General features: G+C 40.0%; 1 protein-coding gene across 2 annotated transcripts in view; it reads left to right on the top strand.

Annotated features, from left to right (window-relative positions):
• Window positions 1-680: 680 nt before the first annotated feature.
• Window positions 681-18,570, top strand: part of efl1 (elongation factor like GTPase 1) — a 50,193-nt gene continuing 32,303 nt past the window's right edge. The window contains exons 1-12 of one of the 2 annotated variants that reach the window (XM_028402176.1): window positions 681-900; window positions 1,009-1,124; window positions 1,471-1,538; window positions 1,630-1,714; window positions 2,141-2,274; window positions 2,854-2,991; window positions 3,099-3,313; window positions 5,382-5,505; window positions 8,916-8,995; window positions 9,366-9,502; window positions 9,594-9,716; window positions 13,160-13,259. In XM_028402176.1, coding sequence (XP_028257977.1) covers window positions 1,034-1,124; window positions 1,471-1,538; window positions 1,630-1,714; window positions 2,141-2,274; window positions 2,854-2,991; window positions 3,099-3,313; window positions 5,382-5,505; window positions 8,916-8,995; window positions 9,366-9,502; window positions 9,594-9,716; window positions 13,160-13,259 — 1,295 coding nt within the window. In that variant the 5' untranslated portion in view covers window positions 681-900; window positions 1,009-1,033. The remainder of the gene's footprint in view (window positions 901-1,008; window positions 1,125-1,470; window positions 1,539-1,629; window positions 1,715-2,140; window positions 2,275-2,853; window positions 2,992-3,098; window positions 3,314-5,381; window positions 5,506-8,915; window positions 8,996-9,365; window positions 9,503-9,593; window positions 9,717-13,159; window positions 13,260-18,570) is intronic. The other variant, XM_028402177.1, reaches the window with a different exon arrangement.

The raw sequence follows: 18,570 nt of genomic DNA on the forward strand, positions 1-18,570 counted from the left end.
ACTGATAAATACTAGTAGATAAACTGGTCTTGAGTAGGTGGAGGGCCAGAGATGGACTCCCTGTGAAACACACTTGGTTCTGAACTAGCCTACCACTCAGCATTGTAGCATCACCATGGCATAAAACAAACATAGGTTTATATGTTGTAATAACATGATATACAATTTATATGATTATATCATAATGTAAAAAAACATCTTGTCATAAAAAGAAACGTTTTACATTATAATGTTGATCTGTTTTTTTTTTTAGCCTGGGTGTGCAGCACTTCCATATCCGACAATTCTCTTGCTTTAGATATCAGTAATTTATCACCGTTTTACTGACACTATTTAATTATGTGAACAATGGCCTGTGTGTCTGCAACAAATAGTAAATATTTACTGATGTTTTCCATGTTAGAATTGTCTAACTTTTGGCATTCATTTATTTACTGTTAAGTAACTTCATATAGTAGGCTACGTTGTTTGTTATTAACAAGCGCTCTTAACTTCGCTCTTAGCAAAACTGTAATTTATTCAAAATGTGCTACGTTTCCTGCCATTGTGTGTTTTTATTCATTCCCCAAGGACAAGAGGCAACACAGCGTCCATTATCATATGAAAATTTGTTTTCACGGTGGGAACCTAAATGCAACACCAACGATAGCGAGTGGGCGTGGCTAATGTTTCTTATGCACTTCCGGGAAAACAACGTGAGTGGAAACAGTCCACATGTCTTTAAAATATGTGTTTATTCTCACAGTACGGGTGTATTGAATCATACGGAACGCCATAGTGTGCGGCAGAGGAGTCGTGTGTAGACTCTGAAATCAAAGTCGAACTTATTATTGTCTCCGTGAGAAGTTTGAATACCGCTAACAGTGTTAGCAGGGTTCGGCTGCCTGGGCTCACTGACAGGTCAGCCTCTCCTTCTCTTTACATCCATTCATCGTGTTTTTTGCGCTGAGTAGCTAACTCGATAGCTATTCAGCTAACAGAAGCTTTAGACTGTGGACTGTTAACCAGGCTTTTGCTGTTGCCGGTGTTCACCATGGGACACACCAGCTTGGATAAGATCATTGCACTGCAGAGGAACCCTGCTAACATCAGGAACCTGTGCATTCTGGCACATGTTGACCACGGTGAGTTTACCCACTCATAAGTGAATATTGTACACACAGTATAATAATAACTGTAAATGATGAGCTCATCACTAAAAAGTTATATAGTTGTTTTGCCGTTAATGGTACATAAACTACTAAGCATAAACAACTAATATGATTAATTATTTTTACATATTATGTTTAAAAAAGATTTTAAAAACAGATTTTATTCATGTTGATACTTGGACTGATATCAGCAAATAAGAATTGCTTATGATTTTACCAGAAAAACAGTAACATTTTAACTTCTTATTTTTTGTTAAAAATGTAATGAGTTGTGTGTTATGTAAATTGTAAGGCAGTAAAATAATTCACTTCTTTTCAGGTAAAACCACTCTGGCTGACTGCTTAGTCGCAAGCAATGGTATCATATCTAGCAGACTGGCTGGGAAGGTAGGTGTTTTCACCTTTGTGACAGTCATGCTGTAAAATGTTGTGTTCGGTTGAAACTGTCTGCTCTCATAATCCCTTTCTTTGTTAACAGTTGAGGTATTTGGACAGCAGGGAGGACGAACAAGTCAGAGGCATCACAATGAAGTCCAGTGCCATCTCTCTGCACCACAGAAATGGTACGCCATCAGAAAAAACAAACATTTATCATATGTCCACATTTTGTGCGAAAGCATTGCTCTTCCCTCTCTGTTCCTGCTTTAAGAGGGGTGATCAGGGGAGACTTATTTTCTGAGATCTCCTAATTGAAATGGAGCACCAAGAGTTTTATAAATATGTGATGTCTTATGGACTGCTATTGTCTGCATATGGAAGAAATTATGATTAAATAAAAGGTTGCAGATTTCCATTTACATTTCAACTGTTAACTAAAGGAGCCATGTTTTGTTATTTGAAACTAAAAAGGGTAAAAGTAAGAAACCCAATATTGCTTAAAATAATAAAGAAATGTATCCTCTTTAGGTCTTGTATATGTTAAGAGAATTTCCTGTGTCATTTGCTGTATCTGAGCTGCTAAGTAGCGTTTCTGTGTCTTGTCTTCTTAGGAGATCAGGAGTTCTTAATAAACCTGATCGACTCTCCTGGTCACGTTGACTTTTCCTCAGAAGTTTCCACTGCTGTCAGACTGTGTGACGGATCCATCGTCGTAGTCGATGCTGTGGAGGGAGTATGTCCACAGGTACATGAAAAAATAAAGGGTGTGTTTTCAGATGAATCTGTCTTGTAAAATATATACACAAGGTTGCTTTCTCATTCAAGATACAAGATTCAAGCAATATTATTTATTTATTATGCAATGTAACACAACCTCAGCAGAAAAACAGAAAATCAGCAGGCTCAAATTATTATTTCCCTAACTGTAAACTGGTCTATTATAGCACACTTTAATAAAGCACAATTTTAATCAGTGACTGGAGGCCACCCATGTTTATCTTGGTTGGCTCACACATTCCCTCAAGGATGGTCTTTTTACTTGCACATGGATGACTTTCTATTCCTGCAAAAGGTTTAAACAAAGATAGCTCAACAGCTTCCACTGTTTATGAAAATGTAATAGGGATGCCGTAGACATCAAGTAACATTCAGAAAAGTCTCAAGTCTATTAAAGTCTAAAACTTCAAATATTAAATATTTTTTTATATGTGAAAATGTTGTTACCTTTCCCAGAAGGAGGTTGAAGTAAAATGTAAATTGGATGTAATGTTGTGTAACGATGAGACATGTGTTTTTTACCTGTGTAAATCTTGGTGGCTTTCAGACCCAGGTGGTGCTCCGTCAGGCCTGGCTGGAGAACATCAGGCCCGTTCTGGTTATCAATAAGATAGACCGACTGATCATGGAGCTGAAGCTCACCTCTCAGGAAGCTTACATCCACCTGCAGAAGATTCTGGAACAGGTGAGAAGCCCAGCGTGTACTGACTGACCCCACATCGAAACCACATGTGGTGCATTACAAAGACATTTTGCAGGCTTTTGAAGACTTGTGTATCTCATTCCTTGTAGGTGAACGCAGTGACGGGGACTTTATTCACATCCAAAGTGCTGGAGGAGCGAGCGGAGAAGCAGAAGGACGAGGACAAAGACAGTGAGGTGTTGAGTGGAGATCAGGTTTATGACTGGAGTGCTGGGCTGGAGGAGGTGGATGACTCCCACCTCTACTTTTCTCCTGACCAGGGAAACGTGGTTTTTGCCAGTGCCATAGATGGATGGGGCTTCAGGTGAGAGTGATCCTTTTGAGTTTTCTACAATGAATAAAAGCAGTGTAGACACACACGGCTCTATAAATGACAACAGCTGCTCCTGGGCTCCCAGGATACTAGACCTTCAGGAGCCCAAACGCTCACTGCTCACTGTCTGGATATTCGTTTGTTTTCATTTGATTTTGATAATGAGCTTAAATTAATTATGAGCGAAAATGATAGTGCTGTTAAGTAATTAGGTGAGTTAAAGTGGTGAAGACTACCTGACACACAGTGGACCTGGGTCGGTTCGGTTTGTTAGTTCATCGCTGAAACTACTAATAACTACATTTATTTAGTATTTTTTTCTACTGTATACTGGCTTACACACAGGTAAAGTACAGTCATGTTTAAAAAGTTAGTACCCCTTCTTTTAAGTCGTTTTACCAGTTCCTTTGACCTCATGATCCTCATGTGCTCTAACATGCACTGTGAGCTGTAAGGTCTCATACAGACAGGTGTGTGTCTGTCCTCATCAAGTCCAATCAGTATCATCAAACACAGCTGGACTCAGATGAAGGTGTAGAACCATCTGAAGATGATCAGAAGGAACGGACTCACCTGAGTTCAATATATGAGTCACAGCAAAGGCTCTGATACTTAGGACCATGTCATATTTTACTTTTTCTTTTTTAATACATCTGCAAAATGTCAACAATTCAGTATGTGGTGCTGTGTGTACATTAAAGAGGAAAAAATGAACTTAAATGGTTTTAGCAAATGGCTGCAATATAACAAAGAGTGAAACATGTACAGGGGGTCTGAATACTTTCCGTACCCACTGTATATACTTATAGTGTGCCATTATTTATTGACATGAAAGGTATCACATTTATTATGTAACCCCTCATGTTTCAGTAGCTTGTAGATCCACCTTTAGCAGCAATAACCTGAGGTCTGGACTTTGACTAGTCCATTCCAAATCCTTAATTGTTTTATTCCTCATGCTGTGTTTGGTTTTCAGCAGACATGCTGGTGATCATTAAGACCAAACAACTCCACTGTGGTCTCATGTGTCCATAGGACATTGTTCCACAAGTGTTGTTCTTTGTTCAGATCAGTTTAGTGAACCTCAGTCCTGCTTCCATGTGCTTTTTAGACAGAAGAGTCTTTCTCCTGGTAACAAACAAACAAACTGTACTTGTTCAGTCTTCTTCTAGTTGTGCTGTCACATTAACACTGAGCATGCTCAGTGAGGTCTATAGGCTCTGACATGTAGTTCTTGGGTTTTTTGTAACTGTCTTCTCTCTGTAGAACATTGAACTCAAACAAATAGTTTGAAATGGTTTTACAAGTCTTTCAGATTGATGTGCAGCAACAGCTGCTTCTCTAACACCATTGTTTGTGTCTTTCTCTCTTGTCATTGTGTTAACACACACCTGAATGTTCCAGAGCAGCAAACTGTCAAAACCTCTGTTTTTACAGAGGTCTGTACACCTGCTGATGATCAAAAAATATAAAATTAGAGAGGATACAAACTTTTGAACATATCTGTAAATGTTCACACAGCCACCAGATGGTGCTCTAATGCCAGATTTAACGCATTAATGATCATTAAAAACAGTGAATGAACCCCTGCCTGCTTCTTTCTTACCTTAAAAGACCTCTTTCTTCAATCCACTAAAGGACCTTTAAAGAAAACAATCTTTATTTCTGGTAATTAACAGATTTAAGCACATATAATGTGCATTTAAACCCAGTCATGTGCTCTCCATACTGCAGGTTGATGTGTGCTATTCAACCGTGAGGACATGAAGACCTACTTCTGGATGGTAGCTGTGTCCTTGCGATCACCCGCTGCCATAAATAAACCAATTAAGTCCCAGCAGAGCTGTCTTTTTCACCTCAAAATCAAAGGCTCACATTTATTGCAAAGGAGAGGAAGCTGATATCCAAATAAATATGCAATCATTTTCACCCTATGAAGTTCATGTTTAGAAACACAGAAGCTCCACTTCGCTGATGAAGTTGACTTGAACACTTTTAGGTGCTTTGTAAGACTTTTTGGTTTTAAACATTAGAGTAAGAATGTGACTTTGTGTTTCAGTGTCCAGCAGTTTGTCTCCATCTACAGTCAGAGGATGGGGATCAGGGCAGAGGTGCTGCTCAAGACCTTGTGGGGAGATTTCTACCTCAACACAAAAGCAAAGAAGATCATGAAAGGAGCTCAGGTAATGACGCAAAGGGGGCGAGTGTTTTTTAAAATGTTTTCCGCATGTTTTTCTTATTTTTCTCATGTGCTTTTGTTTAAACTGCCAAAAAAAGTCAAGATCACAGCCGACTCACATAATCAGCAGCTCATACATACTTGTTTCCACACTTTCCTTCACTTATGGTTACAGCAAATACAGTCACACTTATAAGAAGGGTCTTCAGCTTTAGTAGTGCAGTGTCAAATCAAATAAATCAAATAAAAAATAAGTAAATAAATAAAATGAGCAAAAGGGGAGAAAGTGATTCTGTAAATGAAAAAAAAAAACATCTTACACTATGTCACAAGCCCTTCTGGGCTCAGGCTAATATTTTTCTTGGGTTGTTATCATTGGGTCAATTAGTGAGCTCAGAATGAACAGCAGCTGTTTGAAATCACTTTTAATTGAAAATAGATCTTACTTCAGAAAATCAGAAATTATAAATCCAGTCACTGCACAGATATAATTGCAAGGGTGTAGATTTGCTTTTGACATTGGTGGGGACCTAAAATTCCAACAACTGTCTTGCACTGTCTTGCATGTGTTTTGGTGCTGCCAGTGCCAACCAATGTATCTGCACACATGACAACAGAGAAAGGCACAGCCAGTCACATGGCCAAATGTGTTACGGTAGGACCAGAGCCTTTGATCCAGTCAGAATCACTATCACCAAAGCGAGCTATCAACTTTTGGATGCTCTGCATGTGGAACATCAAATATGCTGTTGACTAATCTGTGAATAGGTTTCGCTGTGTGCTTCACTTCAAAATGAATGTGCTTTGTTGTGGTTGACTGACAGGTTAATGGATATGGAGTTTCCTCACAGCACTTCTGTACTGGTGGGAATGTGGTGCAGTGGTTAGCACTGTTTCTTCACAGAAAGAAGGCTCAAATCTAGCTCGGACCTTCCTGTGTGGAGTTTTCTGTGCTTGCATGGGTGCATGTTAGATTTATGGGAGATTTATGCGAGTGGAGACTCCTCCCATTGACAGCTGGGATAGGCTCCAGTGTCACTGCCACCTTCCTGTGCCACTAATACATTGCTTACTGGGCCACAGTAGTGGGAGAATACATATTTCAGACAATAGTTACATTTACAGTTTGTATATTAAAAAATCATAACCCATCTCTGGCTCAGAGACAGTAATGTATTGCAGTTGACTAACAGAATATGACATGTGGTGTTGCTGTTTGTGTCTCCAGCTGTGCAGAGCAGCCTCTCTGCTGCAGTGTTAGAAATGGAAGGAGCTGTCATTATCTAAAATGTTGTTGGTGCTGGTAAACATCACTGACCACTAAACACACACAGAGAACAGGACACAAAACAGAGGCATGCAACAAAACAGCTACACCCTCATATGAAACACAATTTCACAGATAATCCTTTGTTTATACTTATTAGAATCAAACTGCATAAAAGCCTGCTGATGCTAAGGCTAAAAGAAATGATAGACTTAGCAAAGTGCGGCAAAAATCCTAAACATTTCTCCCTTATTTTTTGTAGACCTCTGTCAGCTATGATTCTTCTCAGATCATTCAGTTGTAGGCAATCAATGACCCATGCCCCCTTTAAAGACTGTGTGTTTATGAGATTGAACTCTTTTGCCAGCAAACATTCAGCTGCTGCTCATCTCTCAGATATTGAACGATGAATGTTTCAGTGTGTTTCCTGCCGTGCCGGCATTATAACTGTCAGGGGGTGAGCAGAGGAGGCATCAGTGCCTGCCAAGCAAGGCGGTGGAGAGGTCAACCTCTTATTCAAGCTTTCTCCCCATTCACTGGCATTTGGGGTCATGAATGAAATAGAGAGGCTTTTTAGAAGGCAGTGCACTCACAGGATGGGAATGGACTATGCAGCTTGACCTTTTCTATTGTGTGTGCAGAACACCATGATCACTTTTAGCTCTTAACATTTTTAGTTTCCATGACATGTATTTCTTGTTATTGACATCTAGTTTAAATACACATAAGTTGTTTTCCTGTTTTTAGAAATATGTATATGAAAATATGATTTGCATCATTTATGTGCTGCCAGTAGTGGATTTTATGATTTTAGTATGTACTAGCTTTAGCCTTTATCATGTGCATCTCCTGGGGTTTCTCAGACATAGACCAATTCGTGGTGGACCACCACATAATCAGCACCCTTGATTCCGTGTTTTGATAATATAGCTATCTTTCCGTTCATTCAACTCCGTGCAACTCTCTCTCTCCCTCCTGTTCTCGTTCGCGCACATGCGTTCACACATAAGCGCACACTCCGACAGCAGCTGATCGGCCCGCTCCTCCTCTCTATGCGTAGTGCCTGACGCCTATAGTCTGTTGAAGGAAAACCTGAAACGGCGGATATTTGCACAGAGAAGACAGTCAACGTTATGATGATGGAACATCGCGCACCCTAATTCAGCACAGACAGAGCTGGTAATGCAGCAAACAGTTCGGTAATTTAAGGTGAAACACGGTCGAGATAAACTTTATTTGCGCTGCGCGTGTTTTATTTATGAGTTGGTTGCCTTGTCGTGCCTTTAGTAGTTCCATATATCTAATTATATTATTTATGTTATTAATGTAATTGTGTGGTTATATCACATTATTTATTTTAACCTCTTTTTTAACAGAAAATGTCATTTTACATACAACAGGTTGACATATGGGCTGAGGCCAGTGTTGAGTTTATATAGTGAAATAAAAACCTTCAGCTTCTGCTGTTTTTGTAATCCATTCCCTGAATGACACATAATCTAAAGATTAGAACTATAAGCACAAATTCGAGTAAAAACTTACAAGGGAGCTTTAAAAACTGTCATTAGATAAGCAAACAGGTGTATATTTAACCTGTATAAACTCTGATGACCGATTCGCCGAGATACCACCACAAATTGCCAACTGGTCTGTGGGAAACACTGTCTCCCCAACAAAGAACAACAGGTATAATGTACATGTATGTACCTAGAGTGCTGCTCGAACATTTGTGAGCCCTTTGGAATTTTCTACATTTCCACAGCCTTCAACATGTAAATCAGCTGATATTTTGGTCGTATTTGTGCAGAAACATACAGGGTTCCCAAACTTTCAAGTGAGGTGTATGTATATGTTTGTTGGTGTAAAGTTGTTAATATTCTGCACAAAACTCTGTAGAGAAATTCACTGTGTTGAAATTGCCACAACGTGATAGCCTGTGGTGGCACAAGTAATCCTAATGTGAGCTTTCCAAAGGTAACCCACAGAAATCTCATTTGTCGAGGATTCACTGGGAGACTTTAGTGTGAGCTGGTGATCCTAATGTGTGTTCCAAGAACAAAACTGTGAAGACACAAAAAAGTCTGAGTTTTTATTTTTCTTATCGCCTCATCTTTGTCTGTCTCTCTTTGTCACCCTATTTCCTGCAGGCCAAAGGAAAGAAGCCACTGTTTGTGCAGCTTGTGCTGGATAACATTTGGAGTTTATATGATGCAGTTGTCATGAGGAGGTAGGTTAAAAACTGCTACGACGTTCTTAAAGGACGGACTTGTCTACCATAACCATACAAAACATTATGCATTAATGGCCCCATTGCCATGAATATGGAAACTCTCTAGAGACCAAAACAGGTACCAGACTGCAAACATGCTTATTTCTACTGTAAAGTTAACTTTTTTGCAGCTAGCTTCAAGTGGCTGCTTGTGGAATTGCAGATAGCTTTATTTATTTTCGTGGAGTTTGCTTTCTTTCATATCCTACAAGAGCACTAGGTTAGGGTTAGCTCCATCATCAGAAGCTACATCACCAAACATCCAACTCATGTTGCTCTCCATGCTTCTTGGTCTCACTGTAAAGCTGTTGTCTTTGTATCTGACCAGAGACAAGGAGAAGGTGGAGAAGGTGGTAACATCACTCGGGTTAAAGGTGATGGCCAGGGACATGCGTCACTCTGATCCCAAAGTCCTCCTGTCGGCTATCTGCAGCCAGTGGTTACCTGTGTCCCAGGCTGTCCTCAGTATCCTTTGTGAGAGTCCACCGGCAGCTTCTACTTTTGTTCGTGTCAGCTTGTCTGTTTTCTTTGTTGTTTTCTTTAACTCAGCCTGCAGTGATGGTGTGTGAGAAGCTTCCCAGTCCACTGGACATGGCAGCAGAGAGGGTGGAGAAACTGATGAGTGTTGGAGCACGCAGATTTGACTCACTCCCACACCAGACACAAGAACTGAAAACAGGTACACACACATCCACATACAGCTTGCTTTGACACTGATCAAAATGTTTAGTGTGAGATTTAATCGTGAAGTCCATCCATCCATTTTCTGTCGCTTACCTGGGGCCGGGTCGTGAAGTGTATTCATTTATTGAATTACATGTTTCACCAATAGTGGGAAAGTATTTCATTGTTATTGTTATTGTTATATGCCATTATAGTCTAGCTGATGTTGATGCTAATTGTGTTACACCCACATATGTTTCCATTTCATTACAATAAGCTTTTGCTGTGGCAACATTAACACATTAAGATTTATAATTAAATATGTGATAAGGCAGGAATGTAGCCTGGCACATGACTAGTGCTGAGCTATTACGAGCAGCAACTCAACAGCAACTCTATCGGTTGCTCTAACCAACAAACTGTGATGCACAGAGAGGCCTTTGCACATACCCGATATGGTATCTCTGCCTCTTATGCATAAATGGTTTTCATTGTATGTAAGTTATTATTATATTATTATTATTATTATTGTTATTATTGTTTAAATGATGTGTCTAGTGTTCTCTAGCATTGGCACAAACCCAGCCCCAACTGGAACAACTTTAAAAACCTCCTATTTGTCCTTGTTACACTTACTGAATAAAGCCCTACTTGCTTGGGTTAAAGCCTGGAGCATCAGGTCTGGACATTTCCCGATTAGTCCTATTCCTACACGCAGCTGCACCAGGTGCACTGTGGCTGCTTCAGAAAAACGGTGGCAGCAGCAGAGTATGAGGGTTTACTAAGAATGTGTTTTGTGTAGTTATCAAAACTACAAGTGTTTGAAGGGTGTGAAGCACAGAAAAAAGTATGACACAGATAAATGTGTGTTTTGCTATTGCCAACATTACCCACAGCTGGTAGCTGGTAGGTTAAAGATTTGCATTCATACATGCAGCCACTGGGTTTATAGTCTGGACAGCGTCTTTCACACATGCACTGCACATATGCAGGGGTTTTATAATCCTTAATAATCATTTGTGATGTACAGAGGACACAGGGAATATAAATCAATGTCAACTTTTCTCCGATTCCAACATTTCATTTCATGAAGGCGAGTGATATATATCTGATGCTACCTACTAGGACAAAGGTGCAAAAAAACATACAGTAATCCTAGTGTTTACAGACTTTATGATCTTGTGCCACCTCTGGAACTTGTGTATACATGGAAGCTGTATCTGCAGTTAGTGTTGGACAGATCAGATGTAACAAACAAAGAAGCATCTCAACCCCATTTAATTTATGCTGCGCTGATAGCTTTGGAACTCCTAATTAGTTCCAGTCCAATATTAATGCTGCATATTATCACACTGGATGTACGCTATGCATAGTAAATGTTGTTTGGGAACCATAATTCATTTGGTAATAATTCAGACTTCTTTGTAACCTTGGAATTGAAAATGAAAAGAATCCAAATATAAATCTATCAAAATAGTTGGGCTTAAAATGCAAATAGTTCATTCATTTGCAGAAAATAAACAGGGATTATAAGTCATTGATTAATTTAGTTGTAGCTTGTAAATATAAACTCTCTCTAAGCTTTTTAATAATTCCTATTCAATTTGAATATCAATAGGATGAGTTAGGTATTTTTGTTTTATTTTTTTGATGAAAACCATACAATACAAGCTAGTCACAATACATAGTGCTTTTCTACCATGGTCTGGCTATATGTCCAAGATTCATGTGTGGTTTTTCACCTCCTACTGCATTATGTGTGGCATTAACCTCAGTTTGGCTAAGGTCCAACACCACGCCACCCTGAGCCTTGGTGTGAGAAGTACTTAAATCTGAGAGTGGCTATGATAGAAAGACATGTTTTATGTTTTTTTTAAAAAAAAAGACAACAGACCTTTCCACAGAGCTGGACTGTTGTGATTAAAACCACCAGAAGCAGGTAATTGTTGGCATAATGGGAAAATTCCTACTTGAAGATCTAATGGATCTGTTGGTGCATTTTCAGTAAATACGTAAGCAAATAAATAAATAATAAATAAAGGCACAGAAATTTAAGGGTGAAATGCAGGACATTTCCTCAATAGCACCTTGGCTACTTACCAGAAGCAGAGGCCCTATCTCATTAAACCTGTGGCAGAGAGAGCTGAGGACGTTGCATTAGGCAGTGGAAACACTGCACCAAATGTTACTTTATAGAAAGTGTTTGTTTTTTATTATCATCCCTATGTTGTCATATTGATGGCATCGTTATGATTATTAGGGTATTTTAGCTTGTATACCAGTTGAAGTTGATCACTGTAAAATTTTACATTATGTAGGAAATATACATATCATGCAGAGATTAGTACATAGCAATATTTTTTTTATTTTCCCTGAAAGACTAGAAATATTCACACAATACATATTGTACAGTGGAAACTTGTCCCTGGCAGCCTGGTCACATTTTCACAGGCACAGACAGCACAGAAATAGAAGCTATCACACTCTTCTAAATGAAGTTGTTTTTAAACTCTCACTGCCTTTGCATCAGTCAGTCCCTAATCGTCTCACTCACAAGATGTTTCTGACCTTTACTCACAGAAGGGAATGTTTGGTCTGCAGCCATCTGGCTGTTGTCTGCTTCTCTGAAGACTTTTTCTGTTAATTCCCTTTAGATCAGTCAAAACGGGCTCTTTTATGCATATTAACGTATAGCTCGTCCTCATCCATGTTTGATTTAAGATGTTGTATGGTTAGGATCATGAGCTGTTCCTTTCCTTTATACTTATTTCTCCTGACTTCATTCTTGTACCAGTTCATCTGGTTAAATGGCCAGTGGTTGCAGCCTCTGTATTTACATGCTTGAATATTTCTACAACTTGTTGGTTGATTCCTTCTTTGTAAGAAGACTGTTGCATTGTTCCCTCTCTCTGATGGGTTTAGTGTGTTTCTCAGCCTAATGATGCCTCCTTCACTAGACACCTCCTCCTCATGTTGACAGCTCCAGTCAACACCTACCAAATGCAAATGTATCACTCAGAACAACCTCCAAGACTTTTATTGATTAAGTAGTCATGGAGTAACGAGGGGACAGGACACACCTGGACATGCAGCTGCTTGTCAGCCACTTGTTCTCTTATGTAAGAGCTGCCAAAAAGTGTGTGTATGAAAACTGGATGGTTAATGTAGAAAGCAGAAAGTCTTGACTTTGCTTGCATCTTGATTGTTTCATTTCAATTTTAATGTGGTTGTGGACAAATACTAAATATTGGAACTTGTTGTTCCAGTATTTATGAACGTGACTGTAAATAGGCTTCCTTTACTTAAACTCATTTCATTACTTCAGAGTATTTTAGAAGCACAAGTTCATAATACAAATTCAATGTGTAATGGTATATTAGACAGCTAGACCTTATCTGACTCCTGTGTAGTGATTTCAAATGTGTTTGACCTTTGTGTTCCTCTAATTGTATTTTTTAGCCTTCCTCCAGTGTTCAAGTGAGGAAAACGCTCCGGTCATCGTCTTTGTGTCAAAGATGTTTGCTGTGGACCCCAAGGCCCTGCCTCAGTACAGACAGAGGTAACTGTGTCTTGCATTACTAATGTCACCTTAAAATATTCATATTTTTGTGTGTTTATTTGTCTGGATTGTTTTGGTGTTTATTTGGTTTAGGGAAGTCAGCTATAAAGACACAGGTCCTCTCTCCAACACATTGATGGCACTGTGCTTGTGCCAAGACCTGTTCCTTTTTTTTTCCTCCCAGAATGGGATTTAGCTGTCCCCGATCTGTGTGTCCTTCTTGGAGGTGACTTGAGGGTAAACCACAACTCTCCCAACTCCTCCACAGTCAGTGATCGATGGAGTCGGTCTGATCCAGCCTGCTTGTTTCGCTTGAGGATATGAGTACACTGAAACATCACACAGATCTCTTCTTCATTGTCTGGGCCATTAATCTAAGCCTGACACAGATCCTTTCTTCAAGGCCTTTATGAAGATGGGAGACAAGGTCTTCTACTTCCTTATGTGAGATGAATAGCAAAAGCTGCGCTCAAGCCTAAAAGGCCTGACATGCTACAGCAAAGAGTGGACTGCTGCCATTTCTCGTTGGAAGCAGATGCTTACAGGAGACAGAGATTGATGTTGAGAAGTCATTACAGCGTTTGTTTAATAGCCTGGTCTGTGAAGCATGTGTGTAAGCTATTGATGGTCCAGAGTGAGCTCATTGTCTCACTGCCCTACTACAGCATAGTGAACTCTTGTGACAACAAGTTAGCATTGCACTAATTGCATCAGCCTTACCAGTTTGACATAAGGAAGTCTGCGACATGCCTAAATTGAAATTCAGGTCAATTTCGTGGTTACTTGTAATTAAATATAGCTTTATTAGCGTATTCATATTTTTAGTAGCTAGGTGAACGGGATGAATTGTCAAACACAATCGGTGCTCTGAGTGGTCCGCCTCACTCAGTCCCCACTCCTTTTGGAGACAGGTCTATTGATTCCTATGTGAGAAGTAAATGTGGTGTCAGGTTTTGAGGGATTCTATTGCACAGTACACCAAACTAAATATTAGACATATTTGTCACAAGCCACACATCTTCAAACATTATTTTTCAGACTAATGGGTCACAAACCTTCCTAGGTCTCAGCATCACACTCCCACAACCACCCTAGCTGTTTCATATGGCTAAATATGGCAGTAAATTGTGTATGCTGATATTTACTTTTCATTATTATGCTCCAATGATACTGAATGTGGACAGGTGTGAGCAATGTGGGCAAGGAGCATTGTTTATTACCAGGCAGTGTTTCATCATGAAGTTGGGAACGCATTCTTTTGGTTTGACTGTACTTGTTGGAATGGGCTGTAGAGGTTGGCTGTCCCCTTACAGGCATCCCAATTCTCCCCTGTGTGCAAATCTGACTGTGCTTTCTTTCATTGGTGTCGTCTCCCACTTATACAAGTGGCTGTAGCCTGACAGGGTGAGATGAGGGCTCCATCCAACTGGTACTAGTGAAATGGAGCTCATCAAATGTGTTTCAGTGATTATAGTATAAAGTCACCTGTGTGTTTAAGGTTCAGTCACTGGTCAATCAATGTTGCTGTTAAAATTTATCACTAAGAAAAGGAAAGAATATAGCATGTATAACTGCCCAGAGCAGGCAGTCCTTACACACTTAAGTAAGCATGCAAGGAGGAGACTAGTAAGAGAGGCTACAACATACAACAGTTGTTACCCATCAAAGCTTAAGGAATGGGTGTCACTGTTAAAAGGAGCTTATATTAAATAGAGTTTAAAGAGTTTGCCCAAAGTCATGTGGTGTGATGTGATGCTGCGGGGAATCTCAGCAGCAGGTCTTCAGCCTTCAGAAGCATAAGGTTGTGAAGGCAGAGGGTAAAAAGAATGCAGCAAAAATAATGGGGAAGTCCTGGAGGTCAATCTTATTCAGTCTACCAGACTTGGTAGAAAATTTGTTTTACAGCAATATAATGCCCAAAGCATGCTACGTAGAATAGTTTAAAGACTCCAAGGTCAATGTTCTGGAGTGGTCGCGTCAAAACCCAAACCTCAATCCAATTCCAGTGCAACTTAACAGAACCTGAGCGGATTTGCAAAGAAAAATGAAGTAAATTGCAGTATGGAGATGTGCAAACTTGATTGAGACCACATAGACACAGTGTTGTGGGTGCAGCAAAAAGTGCAGCTACTGAATATTTAGGCAAGCACTTATTTTACAATATGTATTTTTTGATTAATTGGGTAAAAAAAAAGAAAGACAAAAAAGCTAGATTATATTGACCACAATTCCATTTATAAAAGGCATAAACAGGTGGAACATCCCAGGATGTGAATGCCAAACTATGGACACTGTGTAGTTAAGTTTGTTATTAGGATGGTTTTCCCCTTTGAGAAAGATATGTGATAACAAGAGCTAAAGAAACTTTAAGGCCCTGATCAGATTTTGTTTTAACATTGCTTAACATTTAACATAACTACAACAGCTGATCAGACTGTATGAAGCAGTTTGTTTGGAAGAGAGATGGAGTGATCACACATCAAATGTTAGAATGCATTGTCCTAAAATCCCTTCTTTTCCCCCCTTAGACTTCTGTAGTTCTGTTCTTAATATAGCTTTAGCCAGTATCCATGAGTGCACAAGGCTGTTTATGAACACGTGTTGGTATAGATTTAAAAGGTCATTGTGTCACTTTTCTTTCAGTCACAATGTATTGATCTATAGCTCTACTTTGTTACAAATGATGAATAATTCTATTTATTTTGATAAATAGGATCAATCTGGTGTGATTAAAACATGGTTAATCTGCAGTCCTTGACAAAAAACATTGAGTCAAAAGAAACCAGATGGATTTATGATTTGGTAACAATGTGGGCGACAGAACATATTTCAAATATCATGGGGTGTCAGGATTTTTTCTCCACATCTGATACATTTTTATGAAACAAATCAGCATCTGAACTCAGAAATCTGAAGTTTGGAAGAAAAAAGAGCTTGTTTTGGTCAGGTATGAGGTGCATATACTATGCTCCACGACCTCTCCTTGTTTTCACGTTCTTGATCTGCACCCTATCTGGTGCAGAACAGAAATATTCTACTTTCAGCCTTCTGGCTCTTCTCTCCCCTCCTGTCACAGTGGTGGATCCTAATTGCAGACTCTACCAATGCACTTCCAGGGAAATGGAGTGGCGAGCTGAGAAAAGAAGATATACAGTAGACAGGCTGTCAGAGGAGGGTGGGAGGATGGGGATGAGCAGATACAGATATGTGAAAGAGAGAGAGAGAAGAAACACACAGTATGAGAAGGAAAGAAAAGGTCATCACAGTGTGAGACTGCAAAGCCTGTCCAAAATCTCAGCTAATGGGCCTATGAGAGCTTCTCTTTTGCCCCCTACAGGCACAGGCACACATTCACACCACTGACACTTCTGTGGCAGCCCATCGCTTCATACTCATACTGCTTTCTACTGTAGCACAGCCCTCTGCTGTCTTCAGTTGGTACTTTACGATACCCTCAACATACCCAGGGCGAGCATGACTGCGGTGTGAAGGTTTTTGAAAATGTCAGAAACTGCTAACATAGTAGCTGTCTGCATACGCTTGCTCTGCATTACATTGCAGGTTTATGTAGAGAAGATTGAAGCAAGGCGTCTGGACTTGTAGAGTTTTCTAGAAGAGGTTTCGCTGCTCATCCAAGCAGCTTCATCAGTTCTAACTGTTTGGTGGGAAACATGGTTTATATGTGGTTACAGACCTCAGTGGGTGGGTCTGGGTAAAACTTAAATAAACAATAGCACTAAATGTTTCCATACTTACCTGTGATGTTCTGGCTGACTGGGCCAGGTGTGTCTAACGACTGGCTAACGACTATGAAACTGCCGGAGGGGGACTGATTGACAGCCCTTTGTTCTTACTGTGAGTATGTGCAAACTTCCTGGGAATGGATGGAATCACTGCATTGTATGTGGTAGAAAGATGATGTCTGAGGCCACCACCTCTGTTAAGGGAAGGTTTTTCCAGCTTAACATAGATGCTTCCTTGACTCCTCTTTCATACCACCTTTCCTCCCTGTCTAAAATGTGAACGTTGTTGTCCTCAAAGGAGTGTCCTTTGTCTTTGAGGTGGAGGTGAACAGCTGAGTCTTGTCCTGAAGAGGTGGCTCTCCTGTGCTGAGCCATTCTTCTGTGGAGTGGTTGTTTAGTTTCTCCAATGTACAGATCAGAGCATTCCTCACTGCACTGGACTGCATATATCACATTGCTGTGTTTCTCCCTGGGAATCTTGTCCTTCAGGTGAACCAGTCTCTGTCTCAGTGTTGTCATAGGTTTGAAATAGACCGGGATGTCATGGTTGTTGAAGATCCTGCGGAGTTTCTCTGATACTCCTGACACATATGGAATGGAGATGTTCTTTCTCCGCCTGGTGTCGTCCTTCTTCTTGTTGTTGGGGGGTCTTGTTTTTGTGGCTTTGATGAGTGCCCGCTTCGGGTAGCCACATGTTAGTGTGTAATGTGTAGTCGTTAGCCAGTCGTTAGACACACCTGGCCCAGTCAGCCAGAACATCACAGGTAAGTATGGAAACTTTAGTGCTATTGTTTGCAAGTTTTTTAAAGTTTTACCCAGACCCACCCACTGAGGTCCTCCACCACATATAAACCATGTTTCCCCACCAAACAGTCAGAACTGATGAAGCTGCTTGGATGAGCAGCGAAACGTCTTCTAGAAAACTCTACAAGTCCAGACGCCTTGTTTCAATCTTCTCTACGTATGATGACCTGGATGACTGAGAATCTTCATCAACATTGCAGGTTTAATTGTCCGATTTAGTAATTACAACAAGAAAGGCTCGATACTGATATGTTGATGTATGAGGTGTTTCATGCTGTGTTTGGTTTTCAGCAGACATGGTGGTGGTCATTAAGACCAAACAAGTCCACTTTGGTCTCATCTTTCCACAAAAACAATTAAGAGATTTTTGAACATGACTAATAGTGTCTAATAGTGTCTTCAGTGTCTTCACTGTCTTCACTCTTAGTGACATTATGCTGTACTGGGAGATTTCAGTAATACACAGATCTGCTCTGCCGCAAACTGAAGACTAAGACTTGCCTACTGTCTAAGTCTGTCTCCTATTGAAAAAGTAAGGTGGGTTATGAAGAGGAAAATCAGAAAATAGTAGCCACACACTGTTGAGCAGCTCAGTTCTTGCTCCCAGCAAGAACAGGCAATAAGCTCTCAAAACTGCAGCAGTCAGTGTCTTCAATTGCCAGTGAGTGTGTTGGAGACATCAATTTCTAGCTTTATGTTTAACAGAGTTAAATAGATCAACAAAAAAAGTCTTTTGTCTTTGTCCCTTTGATATATATAGGTTC

The sequence above is a fragment of the Parambassis ranga genome, chromosome 3 (genome assembly GCF_900634625.1).
Source record: "Parambassis ranga chromosome 3, fParRan2.1, whole genome shotgun sequence".
Taxonomy (NCBI): domain Eukaryota; kingdom Metazoa; phylum Chordata; class Actinopteri; family Ambassidae; genus Parambassis; species Parambassis ranga.